Source organism: Piliocolobus tephrosceles, chromosome 14 (genome assembly GCF_002776525.5).
Source record: "Piliocolobus tephrosceles isolate RC106 chromosome 14, ASM277652v3, whole genome shotgun sequence".
In the NCBI taxonomy this organism is placed as follows: Eukaryota; Metazoa; Chordata; class Mammalia; order Primates; family Cercopithecidae; genus Piliocolobus; species Piliocolobus tephrosceles.
The window spans coordinates 89,050,404-89,068,588 of record NC_045447.1 but is presented as its reverse complement, the minus strand read 5'-3'; the positions used below and the strand labels follow the sequence as shown (position 1 = coordinate 89,068,588).

Here is an 18,185-nt window from a genome sequence, read left to right as displayed (position 1 = left end):
CTCTCCTGAGTAAAGACTGCTTAATTATATGGTGGTTTTATGATTAATGGACCTTAATCTTTTGAGGGTAGCAGTGAGACCACCAAACTCTTTTCATTTAGGATCTCAAGCTGCACTTGAACCCCGGTTGAGGTGAGAGGCTAGTGATTTATCCACTAAACCACCTATATAGCCCCTTAGCAGCATGTCTATTTAACCATAATAAAAGTGGATTACTCTCTCAGAAGCTAATTGATGTCTGTTTTTTAAACAGGGGAATGGAAAGATTATGCCAGCATCTACATTTGACATGGATAAGTTAAAATCCACATTGAAACAGTTTGTGAGAGACTGGAGTGAAACTGGGAAAGCAGAAAGGGATGCCTGTTACCAGCCAATCATTAAAGAAATTTTAAAAAATTTTCCAAAAGAGAGATGGTAAATAGTACCTTGTTTTTAATGAAGTTTTTAAAGTGTATAAACACTTGAGTTTCTTGATAAAATGTTTCACAGTCTTGCTTCATTGTTATAGTTGCTGTGTGCCTGCATGTTTTACATGTGTAAGTGTTACATTTGTTATTGGATACTCTGTGTGAGGTTACAGTTATTATTTTGAATAATTTTTGTGCTGGTGCTTAGGGGAAATTACTTAGAAATTAATAAGGTTAGATGGAAAATTATCAATGATGTGTATCTTTTTATAATTTGCTTTATGGCGAAGCAAAAAAAAGTAAACTTTTAATTCCCTTCATTGTGACATAGTTGTAAACAAGTGAGGGACCTGTTCCTCTGAGCAAGCAGAGATTCTTAACTTTTTTGTGGCTTGGAACCATTGGTCAGTCTGAAGCCCATGGTCTGCTTTTCAGAATAATTTTTTTTTGAGACAGTCTCACTCTCTTGCCCTGGCTGGAGTGCAGTGGTGTGGTCTTAGTTCACTGCAACCTCTTGCCTCCTGGGTTCAAGTGATTTTCATGCCTCAGACTCCCAAGTAGCTGGGACTGCAGGCTTGCACCACCACGCCTGGCTAATTTTTGTGTTTTTGGTAGAGACAGGGTCTCACCATGTTGGCCAGGCTGGTTTCGAACTCCTGACCTCAAGTGATCTGCCTGCATCTTCCTCCCAAAGTGCTGGGATTACAGGTGTGAGCTACTGCACCTGGCCCAGAATAACAATTTTAAGTGAATAAGTTTAAGTGCATAGGATTACAAAGAAAACAGTGATTTTGAAATACAGTTATCAAAATATTTAAAAAGTAAATTTGTGATGCATTTTTTAAAAATCATATATCACTTTAAATACAGTTTAACTGCAAGTGTAATTACTGTATTATGAAAATGCTGAAAGGGATATATACTGTTTTGAGAACCTCAGCTAATGTGAAGTGAAAATACACGTGATTTCTCTTCCTGATAAAGTCCAGAGGTATTGCCAAAACTGTTTGTTGCCTGCATCTATAATTGAAAAAAAAAATCAGTTTCTGAAATTAAAATGTAATTTTTTCCCATTCGCTTCAGAGACTCAGTGAATTCTATCCACAGACCTCTTGATGGATAGAATTTAATCCACCTAACCTCAGTCCCAGATTAGGAACCCCTGATTTAGGGGTATATATTTAACAAAAGCTACTGGATGGAATTCAGTCTTATTTAAAGATATTTTAGAGCGGCTCCTTTTCCTCCTCTCCTTGGCCTCCTTATTATTGACAACTTTACGTTTGAGTATATGCTTTCAGAAATTTCAATACATATGTGTCTCTTCTCTCTGTTTTTTGTTGGGACATTTTATTTTATTGGTTATTATTTATTTATTTATTATTTTTATTTTTCACTCTATTCCCCAGGCTGGGGTGCAGTGGCGCTGCTCACTGCAACCTCCGCTTCCTGGGCTCAAGTGAGTCTCGTGCCTTAGCCTCCCGAGTAGCTGGGATTGCAGACACCTACCACTATGTCTGGCTATTTTAACTATTTTGAAATAACTTTAAAATTACAGATAAGTTGCATGAATTATATGGAGACCTCCTGAATTCACTTATACTTTTTACCTGAATTCACTAGTTTTTAACATTTTGCCACGTTTGCTTTTATTGTTTCCTCTTCCTTCTTCCCTCCCTTCCTCTTTCCCTTGCATTATGTATGTGTATGTCTGAAACCATTGAGGAAATTTAACGCTGAATACCGTTATGTAATTTATAGTCCACATTCAAGTTTCATAATTTACTGTGGTTCATACTGATAACTCTTAATTCCAATCCCAACTCTATAGGATTATCCTTGGTTTTCCCTCTTCTCACTTTGCTTCCAACAACATCAGTACATTTACTTATTCGCCCAGTTGTCTACAATACACACAGAATGGTTTCAGAATTGCTTCATTCATACCTCTGTGAAAAAGAAACCTACTAAAAGGAGTTCGGGATTTGCTAATAGTTATTTTTCCCTTAGACAAGGTGGTATAGTGAATTTATTCATTGCAATTTACCCAAATTAGCTCTCCCTTCAATCCCCAGCCCCCTAGTGTTTTATCCCTTCCCTTTATTCTATACCCCATTTGGATAATCAGTATTATTGGCATCTTGTTTATTCATCCTTTTATTCTTTTTTTTTTTTTAAAGAAAGTAAGTAGATGTGTTTTTTTTCCTCTCTCTCTCTCTGTTTTTTTTTGACACAAAGTATTGCTCTGTCATCCAGGCTGTAGTACAGTGTTGTTATCATAGCTCACTCTAGCCTTAAACTCCGGGGCTCAAGTACTCCTCCCACCTCAGCCTCCCAGCTAACTTTTTAATATTTTTTGTAGAGACAGGGGTCTTGCTATGTTGAACAGGCTGGTCTTGAACTCCTGGCCTCAAGTGATCCTCCTGCCTCTGCCTCCCAAAATGTTGGGATTACAGGCATAAACTACTATGCCTGACTTTTTTGTTTTTCTTTATAATTACCCCCTTTGGTCATCCACAAAAGATAGTGTACCATACATTTATTCTGTGCCTTGCTTTTTTCACTTAGTGTCTTCTGGAAATAGCTATACTATCAGTTCATAGAGCTCTTCAGTCATTTTTTTTCCCCCAGCTGAAGATTACTCTGTTATTTGGATGTATCATAGTTTATCAACCAACTTTCTCCTACATTAGGCTATTTAGGTAGTTGGCATTATCTAGCAATTATACATAATGTTAAAATTAATAACTTTATGCATATGTATTTTTATATTACTGGAGGTATAACTAATTATTTAAAAATAACTTTATTTGATAATCTTTTAAAAAATCCATAATATAATTTCAGAACTAATTTATTCTGATTTTGCCTTACCAAATTTTAGAATGTAAATAATGCCGAAGGATCTGTTTATTTTTCTTTGCAGCAATTCCTGACCAGTCCATGGTGAGAAATATCAGTTGTCACTTAATTGCATCATAATAAATTATACCCAGTAAGGATGATTTTTCAGGCCTCAGTGCGTGGGTTATGGAAATTTTCCATCATGCATTTTTTTCTGCTGCAGTTATAGGGCCTATATGAAGTTATGAGAATCGGAGCTAATATCAAAGACAAAAAATGGTGGGGCCCTTTCCCCAACAGTACACCAAGTTTTGAGGAAAAGAAGTATCAGTTGAAATAGCTCTGAAGAATTTATCTTCCTGGTTCTGATAAGTAGATCTCATGGTCTCTGATTTAACAATACATGTAGATAACATTTTTTAAAAACACAGTGTAACAACTTGAACTTTCCCATGCAAACTCTGTAACCCAGTCAACATGGTTCTGTATTTGGGCATGGATCATTCTGAAGACAAATGCAGCTCTAATTTTTAAAAAACTCTTAAAACTTCAAGACTTGGCCAGGCGTGGTGGCTCACACTTATAATACCAGCACTTAGACTGAGCCGGATGGATCACTTGAGGTCAAGAGTTCAAGAGCAGCCTGGCTAACATGGAGAAACCCTATCTCTACTAAAAATACAAAAATTAGCTGGGCATGGTGGTGCACACCTGTAATCCTAGCTACTCGGGAGTCTGAGGCAGGAGAATTGTTTGAACCCAGGAGGCAGAGGTTGCAGTGAGCCAAGATCATGCCACTGAACTCCAGCCTGGTCAATAGAGTAAGGGCTGTCTCAAAGAAAAAAAAAAAAGTTGAAGACCTTCGGTGCCTGGGCTCTTAACTGACCCAGCATATTAGTGTACACTCAGAGCTCAGATATAAGTGATATTCAGTCACATCTCAAATGGTCAAGGATATATAGTATTTGGCATTAAGACCTTGAAGCTCACATTTGCTAGCAGAAAAATCCTTAGATAGTTCCTTTCATCGGGTATGTGTGCCGGAGAGTGTATCTTTAATTTAAATTCTTAGAAGTGGAATTGCTGCATAACACATTGATTTCAGTTTCTATAGGTCAGGAGTCTAGGCTTGGCTTAACTGGTTCTTCTGGGTAGAAGCTTACAAGGCAGCAATCCAGATGTCTGCTGGGCTGTGTTTTCACCTGGAGACTTGACTGGGGAAGAATCTGTCACTCATGTTTCATTTTGTTTAACTGCAGTTGTAGTACTGAGGCAGAATTGTTTTCATTGTGACTGTAGGACTGAGGGTCTTAGCTGCTCTCTGTTCATCAGTTGGAAGTCTGCCTCATCTCCTAGAGGCAACGTATAGTTCCTTGTCTTTCCCAAAAGGACCACTTCACAAGCCAGCAAGGAGGGTGTCTATATCAAGCAAGCTGTCAACCGTCTTACAGTGTTGAACAGTCATAGAGCTGGGTGTCAAGGCTCATGTCTATAATCCCAGTACTTTGAGAGACCAAGATGGGAGAATTACTTGAGGCCAGGAATTCAAGACCAACTTGGGCAACATAGTGAGACCTCATCTCTACTAAAAATTTAAAAATTAGCCAGGTGAGGTGGCATGCACCTGTATAGTCCTAGCTACTCTGGAGGCAGACACCAGGCGAGGGGATCATTTGAGCCCAGGAGTTCAAAGTTGCAGTGATAACATTACTGCATTCCAGCGATAACATTACTGCATTCCAGCCTGGGCAACAGAGCAAGACCCTGTCTCAATAATAATAATAATGACAATCATAGGAGGGACATCTCATCACCTTTGCTATATTCTATTGGTTAGAAGCAAGACATGGGGACCAGGAGGTAGGGAGCATGGGAGCACCACTACAGGGACTGCCTGCCATAGTCATTACTATATTCTTCTATAAGGGTTGTACTGTTTTTTCTGTTTACTGGCAATGTGTGAAAATGCCTGTTTATGCACAGCCCTAACAAATACTGTAGTTTTAAGCTTTTGACCTTTTGCCAGCCTGATGGGTGGGAAATTGTATATTTACATAGTCTTAATTTGCATTTCTCTTATGAGTGAAACTGTCTTCATATGTTAAAGGGTCATGTTAACATTTTTTTTTAATTTTGAGAATTATATATTTATGTCTTTTCCCCTTAGTTTTTTATTGAGGCGAATTGCATATAACAAAAGTAATCATTTAAAATAAATCAGTGGCATTCAGTACTTTCACAGTATTGTACATCTGCCACCACTGTGTAGATCCAAAACATTTCATCAACCCAGAATAAAACCTCATATCCATTAAGCAGTTACTCCCCATTCTCCCCACTCTGCCTTCACCTTTATTATTTAGCAGTTTGACTGTGAGGTGTCTTAAATGTGGTTTCCTTTGTATTTATCTTGGTTGGGGTTTGCTAATGTCTTGGGGTTTGGGTAGATCTGTATCATCAATTCAGAAATGCTTTGCTATTATCTCTTCACATTATTTCTCTATCATTTTCTCTAATTCTTTCTCTTCTGGTACTCCAGTTACATGTATATTAAGTATGAAACCATTTCATGTCATCTCTTAGGTTTCACATGACTCTTTCCACACACTCTCTCTCCTCCCAGCCCTTTATAGTATAATTTGGATAATTTCTGTTAAGCTAACTTCAACTTCACTGATTATTTATTATGCTAATCTGCTGATAAGTCCTTTGAAAGAGTTCTTGGCATGGGGTGGTAACTCACACCTATAATCCCAGCACTTTGGGAGGCTGAGGTGAGTGGATCAGTTGAGGTCAGGAGTTCAAGACCAGCCTGGCCAACATGATGAAACCCTGCCTCTACTAAAAATAGAAAAATTAGCTTGGTGTGGTGGTGTGCCCCTATAATCCTAGCTACTTGGGAGGCTGAGGCAGGAGAATCCCTTGAACCAAAGAGGCAGAGGTTGCAGTGAGCTGAGATCATGCCATTGCATTCTAGCCTGGGCAGCAAGAGCGAAACTCCATTTCAAAAAAAAAAAAAAAAAGAATTTCTTCTTTCTTTCTATTTTTTTTTATAAGCGAGTAAAAAAACTCTTTTTACTCATTTTTTGATTTTTTTTTAATTTCTAGCACTTACATATACATCCACAGCCATACACATATACTCTCTACTCTCTCTACCGAAATTCCTTTTTTGTATATGTGATCTGCATTTTGCACTAGATGCTTTAACATACTTTTCATGGATATTTTAAAATCCCTACCGGATGATTCTTACATTCTGTTTGTGTGACTGTTTTCTTGATGCCTTCCTTATAACAATGAGTTCCACATTATCTTGCTTCTTTGCATGTTTCTTAATTTTTTTAATTGAATGCCAGACATTGTATGTAAAGGAATAGTAGACAATAAAGTAATATTAATGACCAGAAAAAAATCATTTCTCCTTAGTCTTATTAGGCCACTAGTGGGCTGGGGGATGGGGGGAAGGGGTGGTGCTGACTGAATCATTAAGTGATTTTAATTTCTAGTATATTTGCATGTATTCGCTGCTTCTAATAATCACTTATTTGTCCATAAGTCTTGCATCTAGAAATATGGCAATGCAGGATATTATTGCTCTCTGAGGTTTCATATGCATCTCACCTTTTATGTTTGATGATTTTAACATTTTTCCTGCATCAGAGTAGTAGGAATATCTTTGCAACGTTAAGAAATACTTGGTATGGGTTACTTACACCGAAAAAAAAAAAAAGAAATACTTGGGCTGGGCATGGTGGCAAACACCAGTAGTCCCAGCTGCTCAGGAGGCTGAGGCAGGAGGATTGCTTGAGCCCAGGAGTTCAGGGGTGTAGTGTGCTGTGCTGTATGCTGTGATTGCACCTCTAATAGCCACTGCACCCCAGCCTGGGCAACATTGCAAAGATTTATCTCTAAAGTTGAAAGGAATTTAAAAAATAAACTAAAGTTTTTATAGTTTTAATTCCCAAGTTTAGGTCTTTGATCTATTTTGAGTTAATTTTTTTTTTTTTTTTTTGAGACAGAGTCTTCTTGCTCAGTTGCCCAGGCTGGAGTGCAGTGGCGCGTTCTTGGCTCACTGCAAGCTCCGCCTCCCGGGTTCCCGCCATTCTCCTGCCTCAGCCTCCAAGTAGCTGGGACTACAGGCGCCCGCCACCATGCCTGGCTAATTTTTTGCATTTTTAGTAGAGACGGGGTTTCACCGTGTTAGCCAGGATGGTCTCGATTTCCTGACCTCGTGATCCGCCTGCCTCGGCCTCCCAAAGTGCTGGGATTACAGGCGTGAGCCACCGCCCCCAGCTGAGTTAATTTTTATATGTGGTTAAGGTAGTAATCCAACTTCATTCTTTTGCATATGGATATCCAGTTTTCCCAGTACATTTGTTTAAAAAACAAAAAGAAAGACTGTCCTTTCCCAATTGAATGGTCTTGGTAGACTTGTTGAAAATTAGTGGACCATATATGTGGGTTTTTTCTGTACTCTGTATTCTGTTTCATTGGTCTGTATGTTTGTCCTTATGCCATAACATACTATTTTAATTGCCGTAGTAGATTTATAAATTTCAAAGTCAGGAAGTGTGAGTCCTTTGTTGTTTTTCAAGATTATTTTGGGGCCCTCTTGTAATTCTTGTGAATTTCAGGTTTTTTCATTTCTGCAGAAAAGGTTGTTGGAATTTTGATTAAGGATTGTGCTGAATATGTAGATTGCTTTGGGTAGTACTGAGGTCTTGACAATGTTAAATCTTACACATTATCACAGTATGTCTTTCCATCTATTTAGAACTTAATTTCTCTCAGCAGTGTTTTGTAGTTTTCAGTGTACGGGTCTTTCACTTTGGTTAGATTTATTTGTATGTGGTCGGGCATGGTGGCTCATGCCTGTAATCCCAGCACTTTGGGAGGCCGAGGCAGGTGGATCACAGGGTCAGGAGTTCAAGACCAGCCTGGCCAACATGGTGAAACCCCATCTCTACTAAAATACAAAAAGTAGCTGGGCATGGTGGCATGCACCTGTAATTGCAGGTACTTGGAAGGCTGAGGCAGAAGAATCGCTTGAACTCAGGAGGTGGAGGTTGCAGTGAGCCGAGATCATGCCATTGCACTCCAGCCTGGGCAATAGAGTGAGACGCTGTCTCAAGAAAAAAAAAAAAAAAGATTTATCTGTATGTATGTAATTCCTTTAAATCAAACTTATCCAACCCATGGCCAGTGGGCTGCATGCGTCCCAGGACAGCTTTGAATGTGGCCCAGCACAAATTTGTAAACTTTCTTAAAACATTGTGAGGGTTTTTTTTTTTTTTTTTTTAAGTTCATCAGCTGTTGTTATTGTTATTTTATGTGTGGCCCAAGACAATTCTTCCAGTGTGGCCCAGGGAAGCCAAAAGATTCGATATCCCTGTGTTAGATGCTATTATAAATGGAATTGCTTTCTTAATTTACTTTTCAGAATTTTTGTTGCTGGTGTAGTAGAAACACAACTGATTTTTGTGTGTTGATCTTGTACCCTGTAATCTTGCTTTTTAGCTCTATTAACTTTCTTAGGGATACTTTGTGGATCACATGCAAAAAGAGATCTCGTTTTTACCTTTTCCTTTCCAATTTGAATGCCTTTTGTTTCCTTGTTTCTGTTCTTAGGGAGAAAGCTTTCAGTCCTTCACCATTGAGTAGCTGTGGGACTTTCATAAATACCCTTTATCATGTTGAAGAATTTTCTTAGTTTTTTTTTTTTTCTCAAGGCAGGGTCTCGCTCTGTCACCCAGGCTGGAGTGCAGTGGCACGATCTTGGCTCACTGCAACCTCTACCTCCTGGGTTCAAGTGATTCTCCTGCCTCAGCCTCCCGAGTAGCTGGGATTACAGGCATCCACCACCACACCTGGCTAATTTTTGTATTTTCAGTAGAGACAGGGTTTCACCATATTGGTCAGGCTGATCTCAAACTCTTGACCTCCAGTGATCTGCCCACCTTGGCCTCCCAAAGTGCTGGGATTACAGGTGTGAGCCACCACACCCAGCCAAATTTTCTTAAGTTTTCTAAAGGTTTTTCTGATAGAGTGCTGAATTTTGTCAAATATCTTTTTTGCATCAGTTGAGATGATATATATGTTTTTTCTTCCATTAATGTGATATATTTCATCAATTGATTTTCTTATGTTGAACCATCCTTGCATTCCTGGGATAAATTCCACTTGGTCGTGGTAAATAATCTTTTAAATAAATGTTGTTGTTTCCAAAAAGATGTTACATTCTTAAAGTTTCTAGTTGGTATTCTCTCTCAATAGATATATTCAGTGCCCTGCTTTATAAAGTAATAGATACTAGTTTAATACTTTCTATAAAGTCCAGGTATACCTCAAAATTCAAAATATCTGTTGTTGAAATACATGTAGGTTTTAATTGATAAGGCTTTTAATAGAAATGTACCAATGTTTGAGTGAATGTTGGAGGCTGAATGTGAAATGTTTATATGAACATCATTTCTGGCACTTAAAACATGACTTTGTTTAGACTCAGTGATTATAGAATCATGTATGAGACCATTAATTAGTATAACAGTGTCAGAATACTAAAAGGGCATGCCATTGTTAAAGATAATTAGTGAACTAGCACACACTGTTACTTTTCCATTGTTATTGTTACTTGACAAAATGTAAACTGGTGAGGAAAGGATGAGTTAACTCTAAATGGTAACAATAGGTTATTTTTTAAATAAAAATAATTTAAAACTGTTCTAAATAAGTAAAACATTTTACAGGATTTAAAACTTAAAAGGTTTCAAGGGATATATACTCTCCTTCCCATAACTGTTCCTCAGTTACCCAGTTTCCTTTCCTGAAAGTAATTGTTATAAAAGTGGATAGGTATATATAAACTTTAAATGAAGTACCCTAAAATGTAATATCCATTGTACTTTTTTTTGGTTATATTTCTTTGTATGTTATTTGCTTTACTTGATTTAGATTGGTTTCCTTATAGTAGATAAGGTAAGCTATCAAAAAAACCTAAACAGGAAACCTAATAAAACACTGTAAGGGCTGCATCCATATTGAAATCATAGCTTTGCCAGAATAAGTAAACCCTAGAGCCTGGAAAAAAAGGGTATTAGGCCGAGTGTGGTGGCTCATGCCTGTAATCCCAGCACTTTGGGAGGTCAAGATGGGTGGAACACTTGGGGTCAGGAGTTCAAGACCACCCTGGCCAACACGGTAAGACCCCACCTCTACTAAAAATACAAAAATTAGCTGGGTGTGATGGTGCACACTTGTAATCCCAGTTACCTGGGAGGCCAAGGCAGGAGAATCGCTTGAACCTGGGAGGTGGAGGTTGCAGTGAGCCGAGATTGAGCTACTGCACTCCAACCTGAGCGACAGAGTGAGACTCTGTCTCAAAGAAAAAGAAAAAAAAAAAGAAAAGGGTCATTAATTGTAGCCATTCAGAATCCAGGTTGATGCTAGATAAATTCTGGTCAACTTTGTGTCTTTCAGATAAATTTCTAGGACTCTGTTTATGCCACAGTGAGTACCTGGGGAATTTAATGTCTTTATACTCAGGCTGGAGTTAACACAAATTTATGTCAGCTAGCCTTTGTGTGTGTGTGTGTGTGTGTGTGTGTGTGTGTGTTTAAATTTCACTGAAGGCCTTTTCTGATTAAACTGCCTATAGAAGAACATGTACTTAATGAAATATGTGTAGAATTAAGTATATTTGTGGTCATTAAAATATTTTTCCTAAGGAAACACATACATCAGTTTCTCCAATTTGTCTATGTTTAGAGTTTTTAATATGCCTAAGTTTGCAAGCACAAGCAGCTTTGAAGCCACAGATTGACTTGCTTTTGTGTAGAGTCTGTTTGTTGATTAAGGAAATGCTGTTTTTCGTTGTGCTGAATGCCAAACACTTCAGTAGTTATTATCCTCTGGTTTGTTTTTGTTTTAAATAGGATTTGAACACTAGTGAGCAGTTGCTTATTGAAATTTACAATATATATGTTTTTAATTTAAAGAATGAGCTTAGGATTTAAACCTTTTTCTCACATGTGAGCATAAACATAATGTAATAACTCTTCTTAATTGATGGTCAGACCAGTATGTATTGAGATTTTTAAAAAAAATTTTCCAAGTGAATGTCTAATCATTTAAATATAAGAATTCAGTGTTGTAAAGCTTATAGTAGGTAAGGAAATATAGATTCTTAAGCTTGCATCCTGTCTGGAAGGAAGGCTAACATGTCAAATCACATTTTTTGAGTCTAAAAGTTGCTGGACTGTATTTTTTAGATCTTAATTTCATTAGCCCCTTCAATTTTAGAAGACTTTGAAGTGATTTGTGGGGGGAAATCTGTTATTTCTTTGCATTTTAATATATATACACAAACACTCCAAAAAGATACTGATGCACTACTGACTGGTTGAATTCATTTTTTCTTTTATATAGTTGGGCATTAGGAAAAAAATACTCTGAGCTCTAAAGAAGCATTTTTTTCCCACTTAAGATAAAATAAATAATGTAAATTATAGTTCATGAAAAGATTATTTTAGCTAGGAGAACTCATTTTAAAAAAGAAAATGGAGGAAATTGGAGGAAATGTCAGACTGCCAAATAGTGCAGGTGGTAGTTTGGAGACTAAAGATAGATTTCTCCCTCATCCTGAAAGCCCTCCTAGACCAAAGACAAGTATGTGTTTCATATTTCTTTCAAGTCAAGATTTCAAGTGCTTACAGATCTAGAGGAATAATACAGTAGAAAACCATTCAGCATTCATAACCCAGTAGACAAATGCTGTAAATAAATCACAGAAAAAGATATACAGGACACTCAATCTCATAAGGAAATGCAAATGTAAAAACCACCTTAAGATGCCATTTTTTACTTATTGCAAAGGTTTAAAAGTTAGATAACTATTAGTGAAGGTGTTAGGAAACATAAATACGTTGCTGGTGGAAGAATAAATTAGCAAAAAATTACGTAGAACAATTTGGCTTATTTGTCAAAATTCAAATGCAGATCTTGGCCAGGTGCCATGGCTCACGCCTGTAATCCCAGCACTTTGGGAAGCTGAAGTAGGTGGATCACCTGAGGTCAGGAGTTCAAGACCAGCCTCACTAACATGCGAAACCTCTCTCTACTAACAATATAAAAAATTAGCTGGGTGTGGTGGCATGGGCCTGTAGTCCCAGCTATTCAGGAGGCTGAGGCAGGAGAATCACTTTAACCCTGGAGGCGGAGGTTGTAGTGAGTCAAGATCGTGCCACTGTACTCTAGCCTGGGCGACAGAGCGAGACTTTGTCTCATAACAAAACAAAACAAAAAACAAATGCATATCTTGATTCTTGAAGTTCAATTTGAGGGAAGTTGTTCTACACATATATTTCTGCCTGTGAAAGTTATTCATGCCACTACATTAGTGTAGTGTGGGAAGTACAATTTTTCAAAATAAAAAGGAGTTATTCATTCTAAGGGTATTAGTTTTAACATTATGATAATGACAGATTGGAAACAATGTAAATGTCCTTAATTAGGAGATTTTGATAAATTATGTTACAATCATGCAGTGAGTTAAGGAAGCTCTGTGTACTGCTATGAAAGAGATTTGGGGTATTGTATTAGATCAGGGGTTGGCAGATGTTTTCTTGTAGTGCGAGACAGTAAATGTTTTAGGCTTTGCCGGCAATGTGGTCTCTGTTGAGACTGCTTAGCGCCTTGTTGTAGGAATGTAGCAATAAACAATTCTTAGATGAGTGAGTATGGCTGTGTTTCAGTAAAACTTCATTTACAGTGACAGGTGACTGGCCTGCAAGCCATAGTTGCGGTATGTGTTAAGTGAATGATGCAAAGTGAAGAACCTTGGTATGTAAACTATAATAGAAGTATGAATGAATTGTTGAAAGCATACAGAAGAGAGTTCAGGGAACTTTGCCTGGGATATTTAGGAAATATAGATGAAGTGATAATTTATAATGATAAGGTAATAATTTGAGTTTCTGTGGGTAAAAGCGCTAAAGATTTAACATGAGAAAGTCTTTTCTGGGATCAGTGAGAAGTTGTCTGGCTGAAATAAAGAGTTATTTGTTGGGAGTTGTTGAAGAGGTAAGTTAGGAGGTGTTAAACACTCTTGATTTATAGTCCAGTTTCTATGATGAATAAAAAAAATTTTGGCTGGGTGTGGTGGCTCACACCTGTAATCCCAGCACTTTGGGAGGCCATGGTGGGTAGGTTGCTTCAGCCCCTCAGGAGTTCAAGACCAGCCTGGGCAACACGGCAAAACCCCATCTCTTAAAAAATATGAAAATTAGCTGAGCATGGTGGCACACACCTGTAGTCCCAGCCACCTGGGAGGCTGAGGCAGGAGGATCGTCTGAGCCTGGGAGGCAGAGGCTGCAGTGACCGAGATGGCACTATTGCACTCCAGCCTGGGCAACAGAGTAAGACTGTCTCAAATTAAAAAAAAAAAAAAAGAACTTCAATACTAGCTCTGTTAAACCTTGACATTTTGCCATATAGCTGCTTTAGATCTTTTTTTCATATTTAAAAAAAATTTTTTTGACTGCTTCTGCAGAGCAGGGCTACGCCACAGGCAGTGTGCTCAGGGCAGCCATATTTTTTAAAAGAAGCAATTTTGTTTTTATTTTAAAAATTTTGATGTAATAGATTATTAATGAGATGTTTTTCATTACTTTTTATACTGTCTTTAAATTTGGTGTTTATTTTACACTTACAGCACGTCTCAATTTGCACTAGCCACATTTTAAGTGTTCAGTAGCCGCATGTAGTTAGTGGCTTTTACTGTACTGTACTGTACTGTACTGTACTGTTTGACAGTACTGTGATTCAAAGAGAACCACTGTAGGTACTTAAAAGTTGTATTTACTTCTACCACTAGGGGTCAGCCAAGTGTCATAATATTGACCCAACAAGACAGCATTTTGTGTTGGAGTTTTAAAATTTACAACTGCAGTGCAAAGATCGTTCTGTGTGCAGCAAAGGAAACCTCTGTCAAGAGCAATATTTACTGCTGGTGAAAAAGCTGGAGCAGAAAGGGTGATGGAAATGTGATCTGTGGCCTCTTTAGACACATGGGCTCCATGTCCTTACAGATGTATCCTTTCTTCTCCATTCCCATTTGTCTTAAATAAACTGTTGAAACTTTTCTTCCTGTTATTAGGGAGATCACATTTGTAGTAAATGTACTGCTTCTCCGTATTTGTACCTTATTAACTAGGTAAACTTGGTGACTTGCTTATTTTCGCTAAGAATCTCAAGTAGGCACCATTTGATTACTGAGCCACATATTGTATGCCTCTCTATTCCTGCTTAAAAAAAAATTCAGCCTGGTTTAAGGTTGTCTCACCATTAAGGTCTGTATTAGATTTATATTTCTTGTTCTCCACAGAAATGACCTCATAGAAATGCCCTAGACTTTATGCGGATTCATAGCAGAAATTCCCACTTAGAGTGCCTTAGTTTCATACACATCATAGTTAGAGGAACTTTTTATTATGCTGTTAATATCCCTTGTGTAAAGACCAAATGAAGAAAATCTAGCTAAGAACAAAGATTTAGGGAAAAATTTTCTCCATCTTACCATTGATTGCATAGTTCTTGATCATTTTTTCAGTTCTAGAGGGTTTGTTTTAATGCATTTCTTACATGTCCACTTCCTCTTTGTCATAATGCCTGTAATTTAGATCTGTATTAGTGTCTGTTAACTCTTAAGATAGGACTTTGATGTATTCTGCATTCTGTGACTTGATGATAGCCTTTCAATAGCAGTTTTAATACAAGGTACTGTTAATATATTTTCTGCCGTTAGGTTGAGGTAGAGAGTTCTGTGGTTCCGTTTAGTTAAGGATAATTTGGTAAAAGCAGTCATTAAGTTAACTTTCCATAAGTTAGCAAAATAATTGTTGTTAACATTATTGGCACAGCTTTCCCTTCAGGGTAGCATAATTTCTAACTTCTGCGTGGTAATATTTTACTGGGGTCATCAGCCATTTGGAAATTGATTGCTGGTTATTTTTATATAAATATTTAAATACTATATGAATTTACTTCCAAATCCTTTTTCTTTCTGTTGCATGACTTTGATCAGATAATTAAAAAAAAAAAAATCTAAGCTGAGAACAGCCGCTTGCTGGGGTAGGGCTGGAAATGCATGTTATGATTGGGCAGATGGGAATTGAGAAAAGAAAGGTAATTCTGCGGAGTAGGGGTTTTGGTGGGCCTGGTAGGGAGTGAGAAGTGAGAGAGGATTAGGTCTGAGTAGCAGGCCATCATGGCAGGTCCCTTATGTAAGGAATAGCACCCGAGTCCTAGAGCTATGAGTTTTCAAAAGCCCCATAGTGTTCTTTCTTTTTTATTTTGAAGTGTGACATGCAAAGGTTATATGGGCTGCTAGTAAAGTGCCCTGTTGCTGCTTGGAGCATGCCAAACTTAAAGGCCATGTGGTTAAAGATAAAAAATAATTAGTAGGAGTAGATTTGGAAATTGGATTTGATTTGTGAACCAAATTTAGGAAATACAGTAGTGAAGTTTCTTTTTACTTGACGTGATATTAGCTGATTGTATACATTTTCCTTTGGCTTCTTATAAGACTACAATTTTAGTGTCCTCGGGATTATATTGATTTGCCAAAATTCCTAAGAAAAAGCCTTGTTTTGGTAAAGCTTTTAGTGGTTTGAAAGTGGAATGATGGATCTTATGTGAAGGAAATACGTAAATGGCAGTGTGGTGCTAGTAGGTAGAGATCAGTTTGGTTGTGAACCTCTGGTTTGGTGTAATATATTTGTTATCATGTATGTTTAATTAGAGGGCCATTTCCCATTTCCCCCATGAAAATATTCCCTCCCTCAAATTCTTGTCAACTAAAATGTATAGGGATTTAGAGATATACCCGACACATTAAACTCTACATCTGTTTAATCTAACATAAACAATTGGGTTACATATAAAATTTAGAAATAAAGTTATGTTGTGTTTATTGTCCCATATGATGAAGTACTTTTGTTCAAATTCTTCATATTTAATTGGGATCCCTTGGAATAATTTGTTTTTCTAAAATGGTTGTTCAGGGTGTCAGCTTATTAGGAATATGAGTGACTTTATAAGTCTTCAGATGTAAGGGGACTCCTTTTTTCTGAAAAATAATTTTTGAGGGCTAAAACCCTCATTTGATATCGGAACATACATAATAATTCCTTATACCTCTTATTTTTGATATTTAGAAGTATTTCTTGATTGTGAGAAGTCAGAGTTTTAGTGAGCTTATTCTTATTGAATAAATGAGTAAGTTTTTAGTTGTTAATATGGATTTTGTATTTTTCTTTTTTTCTTTGAGGGGTTGGACATAATTGCCTTATTTCATTTCAGGGATCCTTCTAAAGTAAATATTCTGGTACCTGGTGCTGGACTAGGAAGACTGGCCTGGGAAATAGCTATGCTAGGTTATGCTTGTCAAGGAAATGAATGGAGTTTTTTTATGCTCTTTTCTTCCAACTTTGTACTCAACAGGTATTTAATTTATTTTTTGCTGGAAATAGTAATTTCTCAGAATCAGATTGACTTACCTATTTTCTTGAACAATTTTGAATTTGAAGATAAGTACATAGCATTTGATTATTATATCTATCACAAATGTTTCTTATGTTAAAATCAAAGTACTTATACAAATTATCACTTGAACCAATTGCCTAGTTATTAGAATGTTGAAACAGGATGGGTAAGTGACTTTATAGAAGGTGACTGGGCATTCCATGAAATGATTTCTGTACAAAATCTTCAGGACTAAGTATGAACCAGGAAGGAGTATTTTTAAATTTATTCCTTAAGCATCTTTACCTCCTTGTTTCTTTAGTTAAATAAGAGTTTAGTTTAGCAATTATAACTTTTTCTCCTTAATCAAGTTCTTATAAAATGGCCAAGTATGCTCTCATGACTGAGTTGGAAAGATCTCTCAGAACTTGTGTGGCCTCTTTTGGAAGGCAGTGGAAAAGAATTGTTATTTTTAAAGCCAGAAGATGTACATTGAGTAGCTGCCTTGTTTAAATAATATGTTGTCTCAGATGGCAGTATGAGTTTTAGGGGGTTGGTGAAAAAGGGAAAAAGAAGAGGGTTATACAAAAAATAGATCGCAAACTGTTTTAGTTGAAACCAGTACCGTTTTAAAAAACCTCGTTGGACTGTTTTACTTGGTTTTGAAGTTTAGAAATACCTTTTTAAAAATTTGAATGAACAGCAAATTTATATCTTTGAATTTACTTTTTTTCTGTCTGTAATCCATAATTGGTTGCTCATCTACATGTATATGTACACTTTCAGATAATTAGGGAAGCTGTAATAGTGACTCTTTAAATATTAATTTTATGTGCAAATCTTCAATTAAACAGTATATTTTAGCATTTAAAGTGGATTTTCTTGGTAAAACATTTAGTTAACAGCTGATTTTATACTCATATTTTGCAGATGTTCTGAAATTAATAAATACAAACTTTATCCTTGGATCCATCAGTTTAGCAATAACCGGAGATCAGCTGATCAGATTCGACCCATCTTTTTCCCTGATGTTGACCCCCACAGTCTTCCTCCTGGTTCTAACTTTTCTATGACAGCAGGAGACTTTCAAGAGATTTATTCAGAATGCAGTAAGTCAAAAGCATTTAAAAAGTCTTGTCCTTTATTCTAAATTTAATGAGCCAGTTTTATCCTAAATCAAGGTTTAGATCATTCATTTTGACGGTAGAACCTAAGGCATACGTCAGTGTCAATTTAGAATGTTTTTCAAGGTCATGTACAAGGCAGTGATAGGAAATAAGAAGTGTAAGATATCTACAGTCAAGAAATTTAGATATGGGCCCTATTGGGCCCATTAATACTAAGAGATACCATGTAAACAAAGTTTAAATGAGTAATGAATACCAAAAAAATGAAAGGTTATTAGTGTAA

At 36.9% G+C, this 18,185-nt stretch overlaps 1 protein-coding gene across 3 annotated transcripts in view; it reads left to right on the top strand.

Annotated features, from left to right (window-relative positions):
- CARNMT1 (carnosine N-methyltransferase 1) overlaps positions 1-18,185 on the top strand; it is a 46,156-nt gene that overhangs the window by 11,955 nt on the left and 16,016 nt on the right. For all 3 annotated transcript variants that reach the window (XM_023213298.1, XM_023213296.3, XM_023213297.1), the window contains exons 3-5: positions 254-417; positions 16,614-16,754; positions 17,706-17,884. In XM_023213298.1, the coding sequence (XP_023069066.1) occupies positions 254-417; positions 16,614-16,754; positions 17,706-17,884 (484 nt within the window). The remainder of the gene's footprint in view (positions 1-253; positions 418-16,613; positions 16,755-17,705; positions 17,885-18,185) is intronic.